Source organism: Ranitomeya imitator, chromosome 2, assembly GCF_032444005.1.
Source record: "Ranitomeya imitator isolate aRanImi1 chromosome 2, aRanImi1.pri, whole genome shotgun sequence".
In the NCBI taxonomy this organism is placed as follows: Eukaryota; Metazoa; Chordata; class Amphibia; order Anura; family Dendrobatidae; genus Ranitomeya; species Ranitomeya imitator.
This window is the reverse complement of record NC_091283.1, coordinates 564,378,063-564,398,090: the sequence shown is the minus strand read 5'-3', so window position 1 is coordinate 564,398,090 and position 20,028 is coordinate 564,378,063. Positions and strand designations below refer to the sequence as shown.

The 20,028-nt window shown below is 42.8% G+C and overlaps 1 protein-coding gene across 1 annotated transcript in view; it reads left to right on the top strand.

The window, feature by feature from the left end:
• ST6GALNAC1 (ST6 N-acetylgalactosaminide alpha-2,6-sialyltransferase 1) overlaps positions 1-20,028 on the top strand; it is a 157,457-nt gene that overhangs the window by 60,950 nt on the left and 76,479 nt on the right. The window contains exons 2-3 of the mRNA XM_069755733.1: positions 2,960-3,353; positions 4,764-4,932. Of these exons, the coding sequence (XP_069611834.1) occupies positions 2,960-3,353; positions 4,764-4,932 (563 nt within the window). The remainder of the gene's footprint in view (positions 1-2,959; positions 3,354-4,763; positions 4,933-20,028) is intronic.

Below are 20,028 nucleotides of genomic sequence, written 5' to 3'. Positions count from 1 at the left end.
AGATAGATAGATAGATAGAACCCTCAACCTTGAAATTGCAAAACCAAGAATAAGTGGAATTATGGAAATCACCGAAATGGATAGACATGTTAATGATATGCAAATGATGAAAAAATGGAAACAAAATTTTCAAAACATCTTGATTTATTCAGAAATGAGTATGAGCACGACGTGCAGAAATTCCTGCACTTACCTTGGCTACTATCAATGATTATCTGAGGAATATTCTGCCATGCTGAATACACTTGGGCATGCAAACCATCAAGATCCTCTGCTGGCAGGTCTCGTTGCAGTTGACAACCAATGACGTCCCAGATGTGCTCAATGGGAGACAAGTTTATAGATACTGCAGGTCATGGTGGCATATTTAGGCCACGCAGGCTACACTCAGTAGCATGAGCAATATTCAGTATGATGTTGTTATGTTGAAAAACCCTGTGTACTCCCACGGCGTATGTGTTGGCCCCTTGTGTCCATGGGGGCTAGCATGATTGCCATAAGACCAGGTACAGTGTATCTGACCACTGACCTCTAATATATATATATATATATATATATATATATATATATATATATATATAGTGGGCCCTCTGAGCAGGTTGTAAAAGGGTTTCTGTCAACCCATAAGAGCATTTTTAGCTAATATTATGGGTACACAGGTTGTATAAAGCTGAAACTAGCCTCACCTTTATGCCTCCTTGTTGATGCCTTGTTCATTAAAAATCTTTTTTTCATTTTGATCTTGCAGGCTATGAGACATATGCTGCCCGGAAGATTGCCTCCACTCTCATTATACTATATTTCCCCTCCCCCCTCTTCTCTGGTTGCCTTTGACCTCATTCATTTATTCATTCTTCCTGCCATCTCTCCTATGCACTGTTCCACCCTTCTCAGGGGATTGACTTCAAATTTCCTGTGCGCAGGCGAGGCAGAGTGACTGTCACTTCCTATCCCAGTGTTCTCCAGTGCTCTGAAAAGTTGCAAGTCAGGTGCTTGCCATGGAAATGCGAAGGCGCTGGATTTCCAATAATGCACCTGAAGTCAAAGGCAAGCAGGGAAAAGGCGGAAGGAGAAATCTAGCCCACATAGCCTGGAAGATCAAAACAAAAAAAATTATTTTTATTGAGCAAGGCATCATCAAAGAGGCATAAAGGTATGAAAAGTTTCAGCTCTATACAACCTGTATGTCCATATTATTAGCTAACAATTCTCAAGTGGGGTGACAGATACCATTTAATATGTTTTACTGTGGTAGTCTGTTTATTCTATACAGAGTGTTTATGTGTTGCATTAATTATAATGAACCATGTCCCTGACATCCTTATAAAGCTCTTTGGTCTTGCCCATGTTGGTCTTGCCCAAACACTGACAGCGGTATTTAGCTGGGATGGCTGATTGCTGATGTTCTTAGCCTTATTAATATAGGTTAGGAAGGAGCCAATATCCATTGCCCCTTTGTAGCCTATTGATCTTAGCCTGCAGCTGTTTGTCTAGCCTTTGCTGGTAATTAATTATAAGGGGGAATCCCACATAATTTTTTTGGAGAGGGTCCCATTTTAATAACCAATAAAAGGATAAGTAGACATCTGTGACCTGATATTAACAGCCCGGGAAGCTCCATGTTTATTACCCTCTTCCCAGGCTATAAACATTAGCCCCAGCTGTCGGCTTTCGCTCAGCTGGTTATTAAAAATTCAGGGAACCACATGCCATTTTTTTTACGTATGTAATTCTGAGCTAAATACATGTACAGTAAGCTTCACTGCACTGATTATATATCTCAATTATATCTATCTATAGCTAAGATTGTTTTATTAGTCACTAAACTAGATTGAAATGACAGAGAGAATTCCAGCATGTGAAAGCTGATGTTAAAAACACATTGCATATGGATTTCACATGGATACTAGATGAGAAAAATCACACTGTATTGGCATGACACTCGCAGGACATTTGTCCGACCTTTTGGGGCCAACATTGGACCGCTTTTCGAAACGCAGATGAAAATAAACCCTTAAAACTATTCCGTCACCAGGTTTTTGCCACCTTATCTGAAAGCCCCAAACACAAAAGGAACAGCATCCAGTCCGGGTGAGGAAAAAAATCAATACAGTTATTCTGCCATGAAGCAACGTTTCGACCTAAAAAGGTCTTTGCGTTTCGACCTAAAAAGGTCTTTGTCGTTGACAAAGACCTTTTTAGGTTGAAACGTTGCATCATGGCAGAATAAATGTATTGATTTTTTCCCTCACCCGGACTGGATGCTGTTCCTTTTGTGTTTGGACTGTTTAACTCCAATTGGGTCGTTGGACTGGAGCGTGTATCTGAATATTGATGTACTGTCGGCTGCTCTCTTTTACACTGGACCTTATCTGAAAGCAGCATAATGTAGGGGCAGAGACGCTGATTCCAGCGATATGTCACTTACTGGGCTGTTTACTGTAGTTTTAATAAAATAACTGTTTTATGCACACAATGGTATCACTAGAGGACTAGTAAACCAGCTAACATGGAATGAAAATATAATTTTTACATTTTGGAAGAGCTGCTTATTTTTGGATTAGATACATAGATATGAGATAGATAGATAGATAGATAGATAGATAGATAGATAGATAGATAGATAGATAGATAGATATGCGATAGATAGATAGATAGATAGATAGATACGAGATAGATAGATAGATAGATAGATAGATAGATACGAGATAGATAGATAGATAGATAGATAGATAGATAGATAGATAGATATGGGATAGATAGATAGATAGATAGATAGATAGATAGATATGGGATAGATAGATAGATAGATAGATATGGGATAGATAGATAGATAGATAGATAGATATATAGATAGATAGATAGATAAATAGATAGGTAGATAGATAATTCTATCACTATCTAACACAAACCATAATTTATATGTTGTTGATATGTTGTGTATTTGTATTGTATTTAGTGTAGAGGCAACTGAAGTTTATTTGGAAAACGGAGCCACTCCACAGTTCCAGGATCATGTAAAGCCCACTGAAGATACGTTATCTGTCACTGCAAAAAGCAGTGGACAACCTGGGAATATGGGCTTGGAAATTCAGCTAAGAGATACAGCAAAATCCAGTAGATCTACGATAGCAAACCATAAGCTGATCTATCAATCTGAATCCAAATCAAACCAAACACGGCTGGATATTCGCTATCAATCTGAATCCAAATCAAACCAAACACGGTTGGATGTTCGGTCAACAACTTTTGAACAAACCACTTGGAAATCTCTGAGGGTAGCTGACTTTACTGCTGAGCCACAGTGGAAAACTGAAGAGCATTATATTCTGGTTCCTTCCTCCCATCAGACTGTAAGTGCTTGTCAAATATCTAGTGCTATATAGTCCAATGTACATCGCTTGTAGAAGTGTCATAGCAGCCAAGCTATACCAGTTCTAGTTTCTTTCCAGGTAGCATCTTGGTGCCTAATGAGCCTTTATGGACCAGTATTATCCACTTTTAATTCTACAGCAAGGATTTAATTGCTGATGTAACTCTGTAGCTGAATTACCTGGTTGATGAAGAGTGACAAGTTAGTACCACCCTGGTATGCAGCACTGAGAGCACTTGCCCTGCCAACCTTCACGCTAGCTATGTCAATGGGGGTTGGTTTGCCTGAGCACTCAGGACCACTATCTAAAATTGTTGGGCCTCATTTGGTTAAAAGTATTCCTTATGTTACAAATTTTGCTGCATATACTTGGAGGAAAATAAGTGGCAAAACAATGTGGGCCTGATTCAGCAAAGCTTTTATGCCAGAATTCTGTCGTACAAAGCTTTGAAGTGTTGCAAAATTTTGTTGCATTGCAAGGCTGTGCTATAAACTAGCGACTTTTGCCATTTTCACACAGCTCGAAAAAAGTGGGCACAGCATGTCAAATTCAGGAGCGGCTGCGTTCCTTATGACATAAATTATGTTCTAGTCCTTGACTGGAGTAAAATCTGTGGTAAGGTTCACAATAAGCAGGTGCATGCCTCTTAATGAATCGACAAGTCTGAAAGGTGGCGTCCGCCTGTTTGTTGTGCGCCGTGCCACAAATTTTACTCCAGTCAAGGACTAGAATATAATTTGCAGTATAAGGAATGCCACTGCATCCTAATGAATCAGGATTATCTGAATCCAGCCCGCCCCCTCATCAAGACCCGAGTGGAAAAACCCAGATTTTGATGAAAGTGGATACATTTGGGGCTTATTTGTATGTATATATAGATGATCTCAAAATATTGTGAATATGATAAAAAAAAATCAAATGCGGTATAATTCATTACATTTTTTGTTGTGCCAACATTGTCAATAGTGCTATATACAAAATGTCACTGCTCCATAGTCCCTGTTAGTAATGCTCACTATCCGTTAATGCCATCTCAGCTCTAATAAGCCCACTCACATGAATGGGAGCCCATAGCGTCCTCCAAATCTGTCATCCAGCCCTGATGATATACTAGGACTAATTTCTTAAAAACATAAACTCCATACAGATGTTGGTCTAGCCAAATTTGAGTTTAGAGATTTGCAATAAAGTTAAACATTGTTCCACTGTGCTCAATATTAGATTGTTGGTGGGATAATAAGGAGTCGGATAGGGAGAGACAAGTGATAAAAGAAGTCTCTATCAAGATGAAGGTCAATAAAGTCTGGGGTGCCCAACTCTAGACCAGACCTTGAATGGTCACACTTTGGTGGGTTGATTTTTAAATGTGCATCTTATTTATTTTCCCAGACGTGTCCAATGTCTATAAAAATTAAATCTCGTAATGTTTCATGGCTGCAACAAAAGTTCCTACGTGATATCACCATATTTATGGATGCCCGCCATTTCACTGATAAGGAGTGGAAAAGACTGGGGCACTTTATTCCTCCATTTGGCTGGATGGAGTTACAGTATCCAGGTAAGCCATGTGGTGCTGACATGTTTTTCTTGTAGTTCAACTAACACAGGTGCCAAAAAGTTAACTAATATGCCTGATCTTCCTGCTGTTACCGACAGAACAACCACCAGGAAAATACTAACTATCCAATTATACATTTTCTCTATACTTGGCCCCTATACAGTGACGTAACTAGAGTCGCATCGGCCCTGGTACAAAATTTGGACCTGGGTCCCCACCTCCATTGTTGATTAGATGTAAGAGCCTTTGTAGCTTTTTAGATACTATAGAGACATACAAGTAATAGTGTCCCCATCATGGAACCTTTCTGCAATAATGTCCCCCACCTTGGCCCCTTTCTGTAATAATGCCACCCACCCTGGTATAATATCTGGCTTCCTGGAATAATGCCCTCCCTAATGGGCCCCTTCCTGTAATAAAGTCCCCAATCCTGAGCACCTTCTAGTATTAATGTCTAGCATTCTGGACCCCTTACTGTAAAAATGTCCCCCATCCTTGCATAATGTCCCCCATCTTGGGCCCCTTCCTGGTACAGTTATTCCTATCCTTGACCCCATTCTGTTATAATGACCTTCATCATGGGCCCCTTCCTGGTATAAAACCCCAATCCTCTAATAATGTCCACCATCGTGGGCTCCTTCCTGGTATAATGTCCCCCATCTTGGACCTCATTCTGGTATAATGACCACCATCTTGTGCCACTTTCTTGTATAAAGACCTCCATCTGAACCCCTTCCTTGTATAATGACGCCTATCCTGGGTCCCTTCCTTGTATAATGACCGACTGTCCTGGATCCTATTCTGGTATAAAGGCATCAATACTGGGCTCCTTCCTTGTATAATGACCCCCAACCTCGCATAATGACCCCTCTCCTGGTATAATTCTTGCACTATTTTCCAAAACATAAAAAAATTACAATTCTTCTTTCCTTCTTCCGCTCCCACGACATGCGACATCCTCTACTGCAGCTGGTAGCTGACTTAAGTATGACGGCAATGGCAGCACATGATGTCACTGCCATGCACCGCTTGTCACTGGCACACCGACATGAGATGCCAACCTCTGATTGCCTGGCAGCATGTATTGCAGCTCAGGGAGCCTTAGACACACATCCAGCTGAATTGGTTGCTGGCATCAGCGGGCACTACCTGAGCACATGCCTGGTTGTGGTCGTACCCTCTGTGACCGTGATCTTTTAATTTTTATAAGGGCTAATAGGAGAAATTGCACAACAAACTGAGAGGTCAGTGAAAGGCACAGTGCAAAACACAGAAGAGAAGGAGAGCCATAATTAAGTGCAGATTTTGCTGTTATGGTGTGTAGGTGCCATAAACCACTGGAAGAGTCCCTGAGATGCCAGAACAGCAGAACCCCCCATAAGTGACCCCATTTTACACAGTACACTTCTCAGTGAATTCATATTGGGTGTTATGATCAGGCAATTCAGCACCACAATGGACATAGAAGTCAGGGCACATACAGTGACCTGACAATAACCCAAAAACATAGAACGAGCTCTGAGACGTGGGAACTCTGCTGACCGCAATCCCTAATCCTCTCCAACCACACTAGAAGCAGCCGTGGATTGCGCCTAACGCTCCCTATGCAACTTGGCACAGCCTGAGAAACTAGCTAGCCTGAAGATAGAAAATAAGCCTACCTTGCCTCAGAGAAATACCCCAAAGGTAAAGGCAGCCCCCCACATATAATGACTGTGAGATAAGATGAAAAGACAAACGTAGAGATGAAATAGATTTAGCAAAGTGAGGCCCGACTTTCTGAACAGAGCGAGGATAGGAAAGGTAACTTTGCGGTCAACACAAAACCCTACAAATAACCACGAAAAGGGGGCAAAAAGACCCTCCGTACCGACTAACGGCACGGAGGTACACCCTCTGCGTCCCAGAGCTTCCAGCAAGCAAGAAAAATTAAACAAGCAAGCTGGACAGAAAAAAACAGCAAACAAAAATAACAAAAGCGGAACTTAGCTATGCAGAGCAGCAGGCCACAGGAACGATCCAGGAGGAAGCAAGTCCTATACTAGAACATTGACTGGAGGCCAGGATCAAAGCACTAGGTGGAGTTAAATAGAGCAGCACCTAACGACTTCACCACATCACCTGCGGAAGGAAACTCAGAAGCCGCAGTACCACTTGTGACCACAGGAGGGAGCTCTGCCACAGAATTCACAACAGTACCCCCCCCTTGAGGAGGGGTCACCGAACCCTCACCAGAGCCCCCAGGATGACAAGGATGAGCCATATGAAAGGCACGAACAAGATCGGGAGCATGGACATCAGAGGCAAAGACCCAGGAATTATCTTCCTGAGCATAACCCTTCCACTTAACGAGATACTGGAGTTTCCGTCTTGAAACACGAGAATCCAAAATCTTCTCCACAATATACTCCAACTCCCCCTCCACCAAAACCGGGGCAGGAGGATCAACAGATGGAACCATAGGTGCCACGTATCTCCGCAACAATGACCTATGGAATACGTTATGGATGGAGAAAGAATCAGGAAGGGTCAAACGAAAAGACACAGGATTAAGAACCTCAGAAATCCTATACGGACCAATGAAACGAGGTTTAAACTTAGGAGAGGAAACCTTCATAGGAATATGACGAGAAGATAACCAAACCAAATCCCCAACACGAAGTCGGGGACCCACACAGCGTCTGCGATTAGCGAAACGTTGAGCCTTCTCCTGGGACAAGGTCAAACTGTCCACTACATGAGTCCAAATCTGCTGCAACCTGTCCACCACAGTATCCACACCAGGACAGTCCGAAGACTCAACCTGCCCTGAAGAGAAACGAGGATGGAACCCAGAGTTGCAGAAAAACGGCGAAACCAAGGTAGCCGAGCTGGCCCGATTATTAAGAGCGAACTCAGCCAAAGGCAAAAAGGACACCCAGTCATCCTGATCAGCAGAAACAAAGCATCTCAGATATGTTTCCAAGGTCTGATTGGTTCGTTCGGTCTGGCCATTAGTCTGAGGATGGAAAGCCGAGGAAAAAGACAAGTCAATGCCCATCCTAGCACAAAAGGCTCGCCAAAACCTCGAAACAAACTGGGAACCTCTGTCAGAAACGATATTCTCTGGAATGCCATGTAAACGAACCACATGCTGGAAGAACAATGGCACCAAATCAGAGGAGGAAGGTAATTTAGACAAGGGTACCAAATGGACCATCTTAGAGAAACGATCACAAACCACCCAAATGACTGACATTTTTTGAGAGACGGGAAGATCTGAAATAAAATCCATAGAGATATGTGTCCAAGGCCTCTTCGGGACCGGCAAGGGCAAAAGCAACCCACTGGCACGAGAACAGCAGGGCTTAGCCCGAGCACAAATCTCACAGGACTGAACAAAAGAACGCACATCCCGCGACAGAGATGGCCACCAAAAGGATCTAGCCACTAACTCTCTGGTACCAAAGATACCAGGATGACCAGCCAACACCGAACAATGAACCTCAGAGATAACTTTATTCGTCCACCTATCAGGGAAAAACAGTTTCTCCGCTGGGCAACGATCAGGTTTATTAGCCTGAAATTTTTGCAGCACCCGCCGCAAATCAGGGGAGATGGCAGACACAATTACTCCCTCTTTGAGAATACCCGCCGGCTCAGATAAACCCGGAGAGTCGGGCACAAAACTCCTAGACAGGGCATCCGCCTTCACATTTTTAGAGCCCGGAAGGTATGAAACCACAAAGTCAAAACGGGCAAAAAACAGTGACCAACGAGCCTGTCTAGGATTCAACCACTTGGCAGACTCGAGATAAGTCAAGTTCTTATGATCAGTCAAGACCACCACGCGATGCTTAGCTCCTTCAAGCCAATGACGCCACTCCTCGAATGCCCACTTCATGGCCAGCAACTCTCGATTGCCAACATCATAATTTCGCTCAGCAGGCAAAAACTTCCTGGAAAAGAAGGCGCATGGTTTCATCACCGAGCAACCAGAACTTCTCTGCGACAAAACAGCCCCTGCTCCAATCTCAGAAGCATCAACCTCGACCTGGAATGGAAGCGAAACATCTGGTTGACACAACACAGGGGCAGAAGTAAAACGACGCTTCAACTCTTGAAAAGCTTCCACAGCAGCAGAAGACCAATTGACCACATCAGCACCCTTCTTGGTCAAATCGGTCAATGGTTTATCAATACTAGAAAAATTGCAGATGAAGCGACGATAAAAATTAGCAAAGCCCAGGAACTTTTGCAGACTTTTCAGAGATGTCGGCTGAGTCCAATCATGGATGGCTTGGACCTTAACAGGGTCCATCTCGATAGTAGAAGGGGAAAAAATGAACCCCAAAAATGAAACCTTCTGTACACCAAAGAGACATTTTGATCCCTTCACAAACAAAGAATTAGCACGCAGGACCTGAAACACCATTCTGACCTGCTTCACATGCGACTCCCAATCATCCGAGAAGACCAAAATGTCATCCAAGTATACAATCAGGAATTTATCCAGGTACTCTCGGAAGATGTCATGCATAAAGGACTGAAACACTGATGGAGCATTGGCAAGTCCGAATGGCATAACTAGGTACTCAAAATGGCCCTCGGGCGTATTAAATGCAGTTTTCCATTCATCGCCTCGCTTAATACGCACTAGATTATACGCACCACGAAGATCTATCTTGGTGAACCAACTAGCCCCCTTAATCCGAGCAAACAAATCAGATAACAGCGGCAAGGGGTACTGAAATTTAACCGTGATCTTATTTAGAAGGCGGTAATCTATACAAGGTCTCAGCGAACCATCCTTCTTGGCCACAAAAAAGAACCCCACTCCTAATGGCGACGATGACGGGCGAATATGCCCCTTCTCCAAGGACTCCTTCACGAAACTCCGCATAGCGGCGTGCTCAGGCACAGATAAATTAAACAGTCGACCTTTTGGGAATTTACTACCAGGAATCAAATCGATAGCACAATCACAATCCCTATGCGGAGGTAGGGTATCGGACTTGGGCTCATCAAATACATCCCGGTAATCAGACAAGAACTCTGGGACCTCAGAAGGGGTGGATGACGAAATAGACAGAAATGGGACATCACCATGTACCCCCTGACAACCCCAGCTGGACACAGACATGGATTTCCAATCTAATACTGGATTATGGACTTGTAGCCATGGCAACCCCAACACGACCACATCATGCAGATTATGAAACACCAGAAAGCGAATAACCTCCTGATGTGCAGGAGCCATGCACATGGTCAGCTGGGTCCAGTACTGAGGCTTATTCTTGGCCAAAGGCGTAGCATCAATTCCTCTCAATGGAATAGGACACTGCAAGGGCTCCAAGAAAAACCCACAACGCCTAGCATACTCCAAGTCCATCAAATTCAGGGCAGCGCCTGAATCCACAAATGCCATGACAGAATAAGATGACAAAGAGCAAATCAAGGTTACGGACAAAAGAAATTTTGACTGTACCGTACCAATGGTGGCAGAGCTAGCGAGCCGCTTAGTGCGCTTAGGACAATCAGAGATAGCATGAGTGGAATCACCACAGTAGAAACACAGCCCATTCTGACGTCTGTGTTCTTGCTGTTCAACTCTGGTCAAAGTCCTATCGCACTGCATAGGCTCAGGTTTATGCTCAGATAATACCGCCAAATGGTGCACAGATTTACGCTCACGCAAGCGTCGACCGATCTGAATGGCCAAAGACATAGACTCATTCAGACCAGCAGGCATAGGAAATCCCACCATGACATCCTTAAGGGCTTCAGAGAGACCCTTTCTGAAAATAGCTGCGAGCGCACCTTCATTCCATTGAGTGAGTACGGACCACTTTCTAAATTTCTGACAATATACCTCTATCTCATCCTGACCCTGACACAGAGCCAGCAAATTTTTCTCTGCCTGATCCACTGAATTAGGTTCATCGTACAGCAATCCGAGTGCCAGGAAAAACGCATCAATATTACTTAATGCAGGATCTCCTGGCGCAAGAGAAAATGCCCAGTCCTGAGGGTCGCCACGTAAAAAAGAAATAACGATCCTAACTTGTTGAAATGGGTCACCAGAGGAGAGAGGTTTCAAAGCCAGAAATAGTTTACAATTATTTTTGAAACTCAGAAATTTAGTTCTATCTCCAAAAAACAAATCAGGAATAGGAATTCTTGGTTCTAACATAGAATTCTGAACCACAAAGTCTTGAATATTTTGTACTCTTGCCGTGAGCTGATCCACATATGAAGACAGACCTTTAATGTCCATCGCTACACCTGTGTCCTGAACCACCCAAATGTCTAGGGGAAAAAAAGGGCAAAACACAGTGCAGAGAAAAAAAATGGCCTCAGAACTTCTTTTTTCCCTCTATTGAGAATCATTAGTACTTTGGGCCTCCTGTACTGTTATGATCAGGCAATTCAGCACCACAATGGACATAGAAGTCAGGGCACATACAGTGACCTGACAATAACCCAAAAACATAGAACGAGCTCTGAGACGTGGGAACTCTGCTGACCGCAATCCCTAATCCTCTCCAACCACACTAGAAGCAGCCGTGGATTGCGCCTAACGCTCCCTATGCAACTCGGCACAGCCTGACAAACTAGCTAGCCTGAAGATAGAAAATAAGCCTACCTTGCCTCAGAGAAATACCCCAAAGGAAAAGGCAGCCCCCCACATATAATGACTGTGAGATAAGATGAAAAGACAAACGTAGAGATGAAATAGATTTAGCAAAGTGAGGCCCGACTTTCTGAACAGAGCGAGGATAGGAAAGGTAACTTTGCGGTCAACGCAAAACCCTACAAATAACCACGCAAAGGGGGGCAAAAAGACCCTCCGTACCGACTAACGGCACGGAGGTACACCCTCTGCGTCCCAGAGCTTCCAGCAAGCAAGAAAAATCAAACAAGCAAGCTGGACAGAAAAAAACAGCAAACAAAAATAACAAAAGCGGAACTTAGCTATGCAGAGCAGCAGGCCACAGGAACGATCCAGGAGGAAACAAGTCCTATACTAGAACATTGACAGGAGGCCAGACTCAAAGCACTAGGTGGAGTTAAATAGAGCAGCACCTAACGACTTCACCACATCACCTGCGGAAGGAAACTCAGAAGCCGCAGTACCACTTGTGACCACAGGAGGGAGCTCTGCCACAGAATTCACAACAATTGGGGTGCTGTGATCATATTGACACTACAGGTGTGTCACCAAATTTTATACCGTTGGGCAGTGAAGAACAATTACATTTTTACCACAACACTTTTGTTTTAGTTCCAGATTTTACATTTTCACACAGGGAAATGGGTAAAAATGGCACCAAAATTTGTCACACTTTTTCTGCTGAACATAGAAATACCCCTTATGTGGCTGTACAGTACTGCTTAGCCATACGGCGAGACTTGGAAAGGATGGAGTGCTATTTGACTATTGGAGAACAAATTATGGTAGAATAGTTTGTGGACTCCATATACAGAGCCTCTAAGTGCTAGAAAAGCAGAATATCCACCTCAAGTAACCCCATTTTGGAAATTACATCCCTATGGGACCTTATCTACACATGTAGTGGCAATTTGACTCCATGGGTGTTTTCCAGAAATAAACAGCAGTGGATCTTGTTGAATAAAAATTAAGAATCTACTATTGCTATAGAAATGCCACACATGTGGGGCTCAGAAGTGAGGAGGGCATTAGGATTTGGGAGCGCAGAACTCGCTGACTTTCTTTGGGGATCAAGCAACCATGGAGCCATTTTGCTTTTCCAGAGCCTTTGTGCTACTAGTAACGTTGAAGGCTCCTATATTTTCGTTAACAGATGATGGACCTGAGTGGGGACTTGTTTTTATTGTGGATGAAGATGAAGCTTTTATTGGGAACATTTTACATAACATTTTGGAATACATTTATCCAGCGCTCTATGCTGAGCACTTAAATCAAGGTATCCATCTAAATCTCCAAATTATGTGGTTCAGATGAAACCCCTGAGGGATCCATTCACTATAATAAGTGTTGTGAATTCTGTGGCAGAGCTCCCTCCTGTGGTCACAAGTGGTACTGCGGCTTCTGAGTTTCCTTCCGCAGGTGATGTGGTGAAGTCGTTAGGTGCTGCTCTATTTAACTCCACCTAGTGCTTTGATCCTGGCCTCCAGTCAATGTTCTAGTATAAGACTTGCTTCCTCCTGGATCATTCCTGTGGCCTGCTGCTCTGCATAGCTAAGTTCCGCTTTTGTTATTTTTGTTTGCTGTTTTTTTCTGTCCAGCTTGCTTGTTTGATTTTTCTTGCTTGCTGGAAGCTCTGGGACGCAGAGGGTGTACCTCCTTGCCGTTAGTTGGTACGGAGGGTCTTTTTGCCCCCTTTGCGTGGTTATTTGTAGGGTTTTGTGTTGACCGCAAAGTTACCTTTCCTATCCTCGCTCTGTTCAGAAAGTCGGGCCTCACTTTGCTAAATCTATTTCATCTCTACGTTTGTCTTTTCATCTTATCTCACAGTCATTATATGTGGGGGGCTGCCTTTTCCTTTGGGGTATTTCTCTGAGGCAAGGTAGGCTTATTTTCTATCTTCAGGCTAGCTAGTTTCTCAGGCTGTGCCGAGTTGCATAGGGAGCGTTAGGCACAATCCACGGCTGCTTCTAGTGTGGTTGGAGAGGATTAGGGATTGCGGTCAGCAGAGTTCCCACGTCTCAGAGCTCGTTCTATGTTTTTGGGTTATTGTCAGGTCACTGTATGTGCTCTGTAGTTAGAAACACGTGTGCACAACCGTATGAGGTGCACGGGTAGGTTCCCAAACCGTAATCAGCAAATAATACAAAACCCGGCACTCAACTTTGTGGTGTGAAGAAACGAAAGATTTATTATCCCAAATCAGAAAACATTTCGGTCCCACAACTGGACCTTCATCAGTAACGTTTACTGGGACAATATATAGATTCAAGTGGCTATATGGCCTGCCCGGAGGTAGCTACCAATATAGTATTGGATATCCAGAGAGAAAAGTTACAGCCTATATGGGTGCTGTCATCGCGGCGTCCACCGCTGAATAGCTATTCAGCGGTGGACGCCGCGATGACAGCACCCATATAGGCTGTAACTTTTCTCTCTGGATATCCAATACTATATTGGTAGCTACCTCCGGGCAGGCCATATAGCCACTTGAATCTATATATTGTCCCAGTAAACGTTACTGATGAAGGTCCAGTTGTGGGACCGAAACGTTTTCTGATTTGGGATAATAAATCTTTCGTTTCTTCACACCACTGTATGTGCTCTGACTTCTATGTCCATTGTGGTGCTGAATTGCCTGATCATAACAAATAAGGCTTACTCTGGACTCCTTCTGGCCTCTGTTCAGCAGTGTCATTTTCAGAAGTGCACAAAACTGTGGTCGACCGCACTTTTATGCATGAATAAAGATGGATAGCGTCCACAGTGCCTCCATCTGCCTCATTATAGTGAATCTTCTGTCGAGGGTTCTGTCTGAGTTACATATTTCAGAGATTTACACGGAAACCCTGTTGTAAGCGCTCAGTGTAGAGCGCAGGTAAATGTAAGCCAACCATTACTGCGATCTTTGAGAAGAAGAATGAACAAATCAATAGTAGGTCAAGAATTTGTTTTAATTATTTTGTTCATCATTCCTCGTGTGGTATAAGTAGTTAGATGACTTTATTCTTTGAATGGTGCAATTACAGTGATACCAGATTTATATGGGGTTTTTATGTTTGGCTGCTGTCACAGGCTAAAAGACTTTTTGCATTGCAAAAACAAGTTTTTGCATGACCATATTTGAGAGCGTTTTTTGATTGCTTTCTATTCCGATATTTGGAAGGCATAATGAACAAAAATAAAAAACAGAAATTCAGGAATTTTATTATTTTTTCATGATGTTCTGCTAGTTGTAAAACTGATAAGGCAGCTTTATTCTTTGAGTCAGTAGGATTACAGTGATTTCACATTCATAGCTTTTTTATGTTTATGCTTTTACACAATATAAACTATTTTATAGAAAAAATGTTATTTTTGTATCGCTGCATTCTGAGAGCTATAGCTTTTTTATCTTTACACTGATCGAACTGTATGGCGGCTCGTTTTTTAGGTGGGACAAGATGACAATGGCGACAAGATTAAATTTTTATTTACATTCGTCTTTTTGATTGCGTTTTATTCCACTTTTTGTTTAGCGGAATGATTAAAAAGCATAGTTTTTTACTTCATTTTTTATTTATTTTTTTACGGGGTTCACTGAAGGGGTTAACTAGTGTGATTGTTTTTTAGGTTGGGTTGCTCCGGATGTTGCGATATCAAATATATGTGCTTTAACCCCTTTACCCCCAAGGGTGGTTTGCACGTTAATGACTGGGCCAATTTTTACAATTCTGACCACTGTCCCTTTATGAGGTTATAACTCTGGAACACTTCAACGGATCCCAGTGATTCTGACATTGTTTTCTCGTGACATATTGTACTTCATGACAATGGTAAAAATTCTTTGATAGTACCTGCGTTTATTTGTGAAAAAAACGGAAATTTGGCGAAAATTATGAAAATTTCGCAATTTTCCAACTTTGAATTTTTATGCAATTAAATCACAGAGATATGTCACACAAAATACTTAATAAATAACATTTCCCACATGTCTACTTTACATCAGCACAATTTTGGAAACAAAATTTTTTTTTGTAAGGGAGTTATAAGGGTTAAAAGTTGACCAGCAATTTCTCATTTCTACAACACCATTTTTTTTTAGGGACCACATCTCATTTGAAGTCATTTTGAGGGGTCTATATGATAGAAAATACCCAAGTGTGACACCATTCTAAAAACTACACCCCTCAAGGTGCTCAAAACCATATTCAAGAAGTTTATCAACCCTTCTGGTGCTTCACAGGAATTTTTTGAATGTTTAAATAAAAATGAACATTTAACTTTTTTTCACAAAAAATGTAATTCAGCTCCAATTTGTTTTATTTTACCAAGGGTAACAGGAGAAATTGGACCCCAAAAGTTGTTGTACAATTTGTCCTGAGTATGCTGATACCCCATATGTGGGGGTAAACCACTGTTTGGGCGCATGGCAGAGCTCGGAAGCGAAGGAGCGCCATTTGACTTTTCAATGCAAAATTGACTGGAATTGAGATGGGACGCCATGTTTCGTTTGGAGAGCCCCTGATGTGCCTAAACATTGAAACCTCCCACAAGTGACACCATTTTGGAAAGTAGACCCCCTAAGGAACTTATCTAGAGGTGTGGTGAGCACTTTGACCCACCAAGTGCTTCACAGAAGTTTATAATGTAGAACCGTAAAAATAAAAAATCATATTTTTTCACAAAAATTATCTTTTCGCCCCCAATTTTTATTTTCCCAAGGGTAAGAGAAGAAATTGGACCCCAAAAGTTGTTGTACAATTTGTCCTGAGTACGCTGATAGCCCATATGTGGGGGTAAGCCACTGTTTGGGCGGATGGGAGAGCTCGGAAGGGAAGGAGCGCCGTTTGACTTTTCAATGCAAAATTGACAGGAATTGAGATGGGACGCCATGTTGCGTTTGAAGAGCCACTGATGTGCCTAAACATTGAAACCCCCCACAAGTGACACCATTTTGGAAAGTAGACCCCCTAAGGAACTTATCTAGATGTGTGGTGAGCACTTTGACCCACCAAGTGCTTCACAGAAGTTTATAATGCAGAGCCGTAAAAATAAAATAAAAATTTTTTCCCACAAAAATTATTTTTTTAGCCCCCAGTTTTGTATTTTCCAGAGGGTAACAGGAGAAATTGGACCCCAAAATTTGTTGCCCAATTTGTCCTGAGTGCGATGATACACCATATGTGGGGGGAACCACTGTTTGGGCACATGGGAGGGCTCGGAAGGGAAGGAGTGCCATTTGAATGCAGACTTAGATGGAATGGTCTGCAGGTGTCACATTGCGTTTGCAGAGCCCCTAATGTACCTAAACAGTAGAAACCCCCGACAAGTGACACCATTTTGGAAAGTAGACCCCCTTAGGAACTTATCTAGATGTGTGCTGAGCGCTTTGACCCACCAAGGGCTTCACAGAAGTTTATAATGGAGAGCCGTAAAAATAAAACAAAAATTTTTTCCCACAAAAATTATTTTTTAGCCCCCAGTTTTGTATTTTCCCGAGGGTAACAGGAGAAATTCGACCCCACAATTTGTTGTCCAATTTGTCCTGAGTGCGCTGATACCCAATATGTGGGGGGGAACCACTGTTTGGGCGCATGGGAGGGCTCGCAAGGGAAGGAGCTCCATTTGGAATGAGGACTTAGATGGAATGGTCTGCAGGTGTCACATTGCATTTGCAGAGCCCCTAATGTACCTAAACAGTAGAAACCTCCCACAAGTGACACCATTTTGGAAACTAGACCCCCTAAGGAACTCATCTAGATGTGTTGTGATAGCTTTGAACCCCCAAGTGTTTCACTACAGTTTGTAATGCAGAGCCGTGAAAATTAAAAAAAAAAATCTTTCCCCCCAAAATTATTTTTTAGCCCCCAGTTTTGTATTTTCCCGAGGGTAAGAGGAGAAATTCGACCACAAAAGTTGTTGTCCAATTTGTCCTGAGTACGCTGATACCCCGTATGTTGGGGGGAACCACCGTTTGAGCGCATGGCAGAGCTCGGAAGGGAAGGAGCCCCATTTGGAATGCAGACTTAGATGGAATGGTCTGCAGGCGTCACATTGCGTTTGCAGAACCCCTAATGTACCTAAACAGTAGAAACCCCCCACAAGTGACCCCATATTGGAAACTAGACCCCCCAGGGAACTAATCTAGATGTGTTGTGAGAACTTTGAACCCCCAAGTGTTTCACTACAGTTTATAACGCAGAGCCGTGAAAATAAAAAATCCTTTTTTTTCCCACAAAAAATATTTTTTAGCCCCCAGTTTTGTATTTTCCCAAGGGTAACAGGAGAAATTGGACCCCAAAAGTTGTTGTCCTATTTGTCCTGAGTACGCTGATACCCCATATGTTGGGGTAAACCCCTGTTTGGGCACACGGGAGAGCTCGGAAGGGAAGAAGCACTGTTTTACTTTTTCAACGCAGCGCAGAATTGGCTGGAATTGAGATCGGACGCCATGTCGCGTTTGGAGAGCCCCTGATGTGCCTAAACAGTGGAAACCCCACAATTATAACTGAAACCCTAATCCAAACACACCCCTAACCCTAATTCCAACGGTAACCCTAACCACACCCCTAACCCTGACACACCCCTAACCCCAATCCCAACCCTATTCCCAACTGTAAATGTAATCTAAACCCTAACTGTAACTTTAGCCCCAACCCGAACCATAACTTTAGCCCCAACCCAAACTGTAGCCCTAACCCTAGCCCTAACCCTAGCCCTAACCCTAGCCCTAACCCTAACCCTAGCCCTAACCCTAGCCCTAGCCCTAACCCTAGCCCTAACCCTAACCCTAGCCCTAACCCTAGCCCTAACCCTAGCCCTAACCCTAGCCCTAACCTTAGCCCTAACCCTAACCCTAGCCCTAATGGGAAAATGGAAATAAATACATTTTTTTAATTTTTCCCTAACTAAGGGGGTGATGAAGGGGGGTTTGATTTACTTTTATAGCGGGTTTTTTAGCGGATTTTTATGATTGGCAGCCGTCACACACTGAAAGACGCTTTTTATTGCAAAAAATATTTTTTGCGTTACCACATTTTGAGAGCTATAATTTTTCCATATTTTTGTCCACAGAGTCATGTGAGGTCTTGTTTTTTGCGGGACGAGTTGACGTTTTTATTGGTAACATTTTCGGGCACGTGACATTTTTTGATCGCTTTTTATTCCGATTTTTGTGAGGCAGAATGACCAAAAACCAGCTATTTGTGAATTTCTTTTGGGGGAGGGGTTTATACCGTTCCGCGTTTGGTAAAATTGATAAAGCAGTTTTATTCTTCGGGTCAGTACCATTACAGCGACACCTCATTTATATCATTTTTTTATGTTTTGGCGCTTTTATACGATAAAAACTATTTTATAGAAAAAATAATTATTTTTGCATCGCTTTATTCTCAGGACTATAACTTTTTATTTTTTTGCTGATGATGCAATATGGCAGCTCGTTTTTTGAGGGACAAGATGACGTTTTCAGCGGTACCATGATTATTTATATCTGTCTTTTTGATCGCGTGTTATTCCACTTTTTGTTCGGCGGTATGATAATAAAGCGTTGTTTTCTGCCTCGTTTTTTTTTTTTCCCTTACGGTGTTTACTGAAGGGGTTAACTAGTGGGCCAGTTTTATAGGTCGGGCCGTTACGGACGCGGCGATACTAAATATGTGTACTTTTATTGTTTTTTTTTTTTTTATTTAGATAAAGAAATGTATTTATGGGAATAATATTTTTTTTTTTTTCATTATTTTGGAATATTTTTTTTTATTTTTTTTTACACATTTGAAAAATTTTTTTTTAACTTTTTTACTTTGTCCCAGGGGGGGACATCACAGATCGGTGATCTGACAGTTTGCACAGCACTCTGTCAGATCACCGATCTGATAGCAGTGCAGGCTGCTTCACAGTGCCTGCTCTGAGCAGGCTCTGTGAAGCCACCTCCCTCCCTGCAGGACCCGGATCCGCGGCCATCTTGGATCCGGGCCTGGAGCAGGGAGGGAGGGAGGTAAGACCCTTGCAGCAACGCGATCACATCGCGTTGCTGCGGGGGGCTCAGGGAAGCACGCAGGGAGCCCCCTCCCTGCGCGATGCTTCCCTGCACCGCCGGCACATCGCGATCATCTTTGATCGCGGTGTGCCAGGGGTTAATGTGCCGGGGGCGGTCCGTGACCGCTCCTGGCACATAGTGCCGGATGTCAGCTGCGATAGGTGAGCGCCGCCGATCGCGCTGGACGTACTATCCCATCCATGGTCATAGGGGCCCACCCCACATGGACGGGATAGTACGTCCGATGTCAGAAAGGGGTTAAAAAAAACAAAACTTATTTAACAGTTTAATACATATATTTTTTATAATTATTTTGTGATTTTTTTTTTACAATTTTTTAAAAATATTTTTACAATTTAAAAAAAAAAAATTGTATTTTTTTACTTAGTCCCTCTATGGGACTTTAACGTTTCTCTTGTCGCTGGTA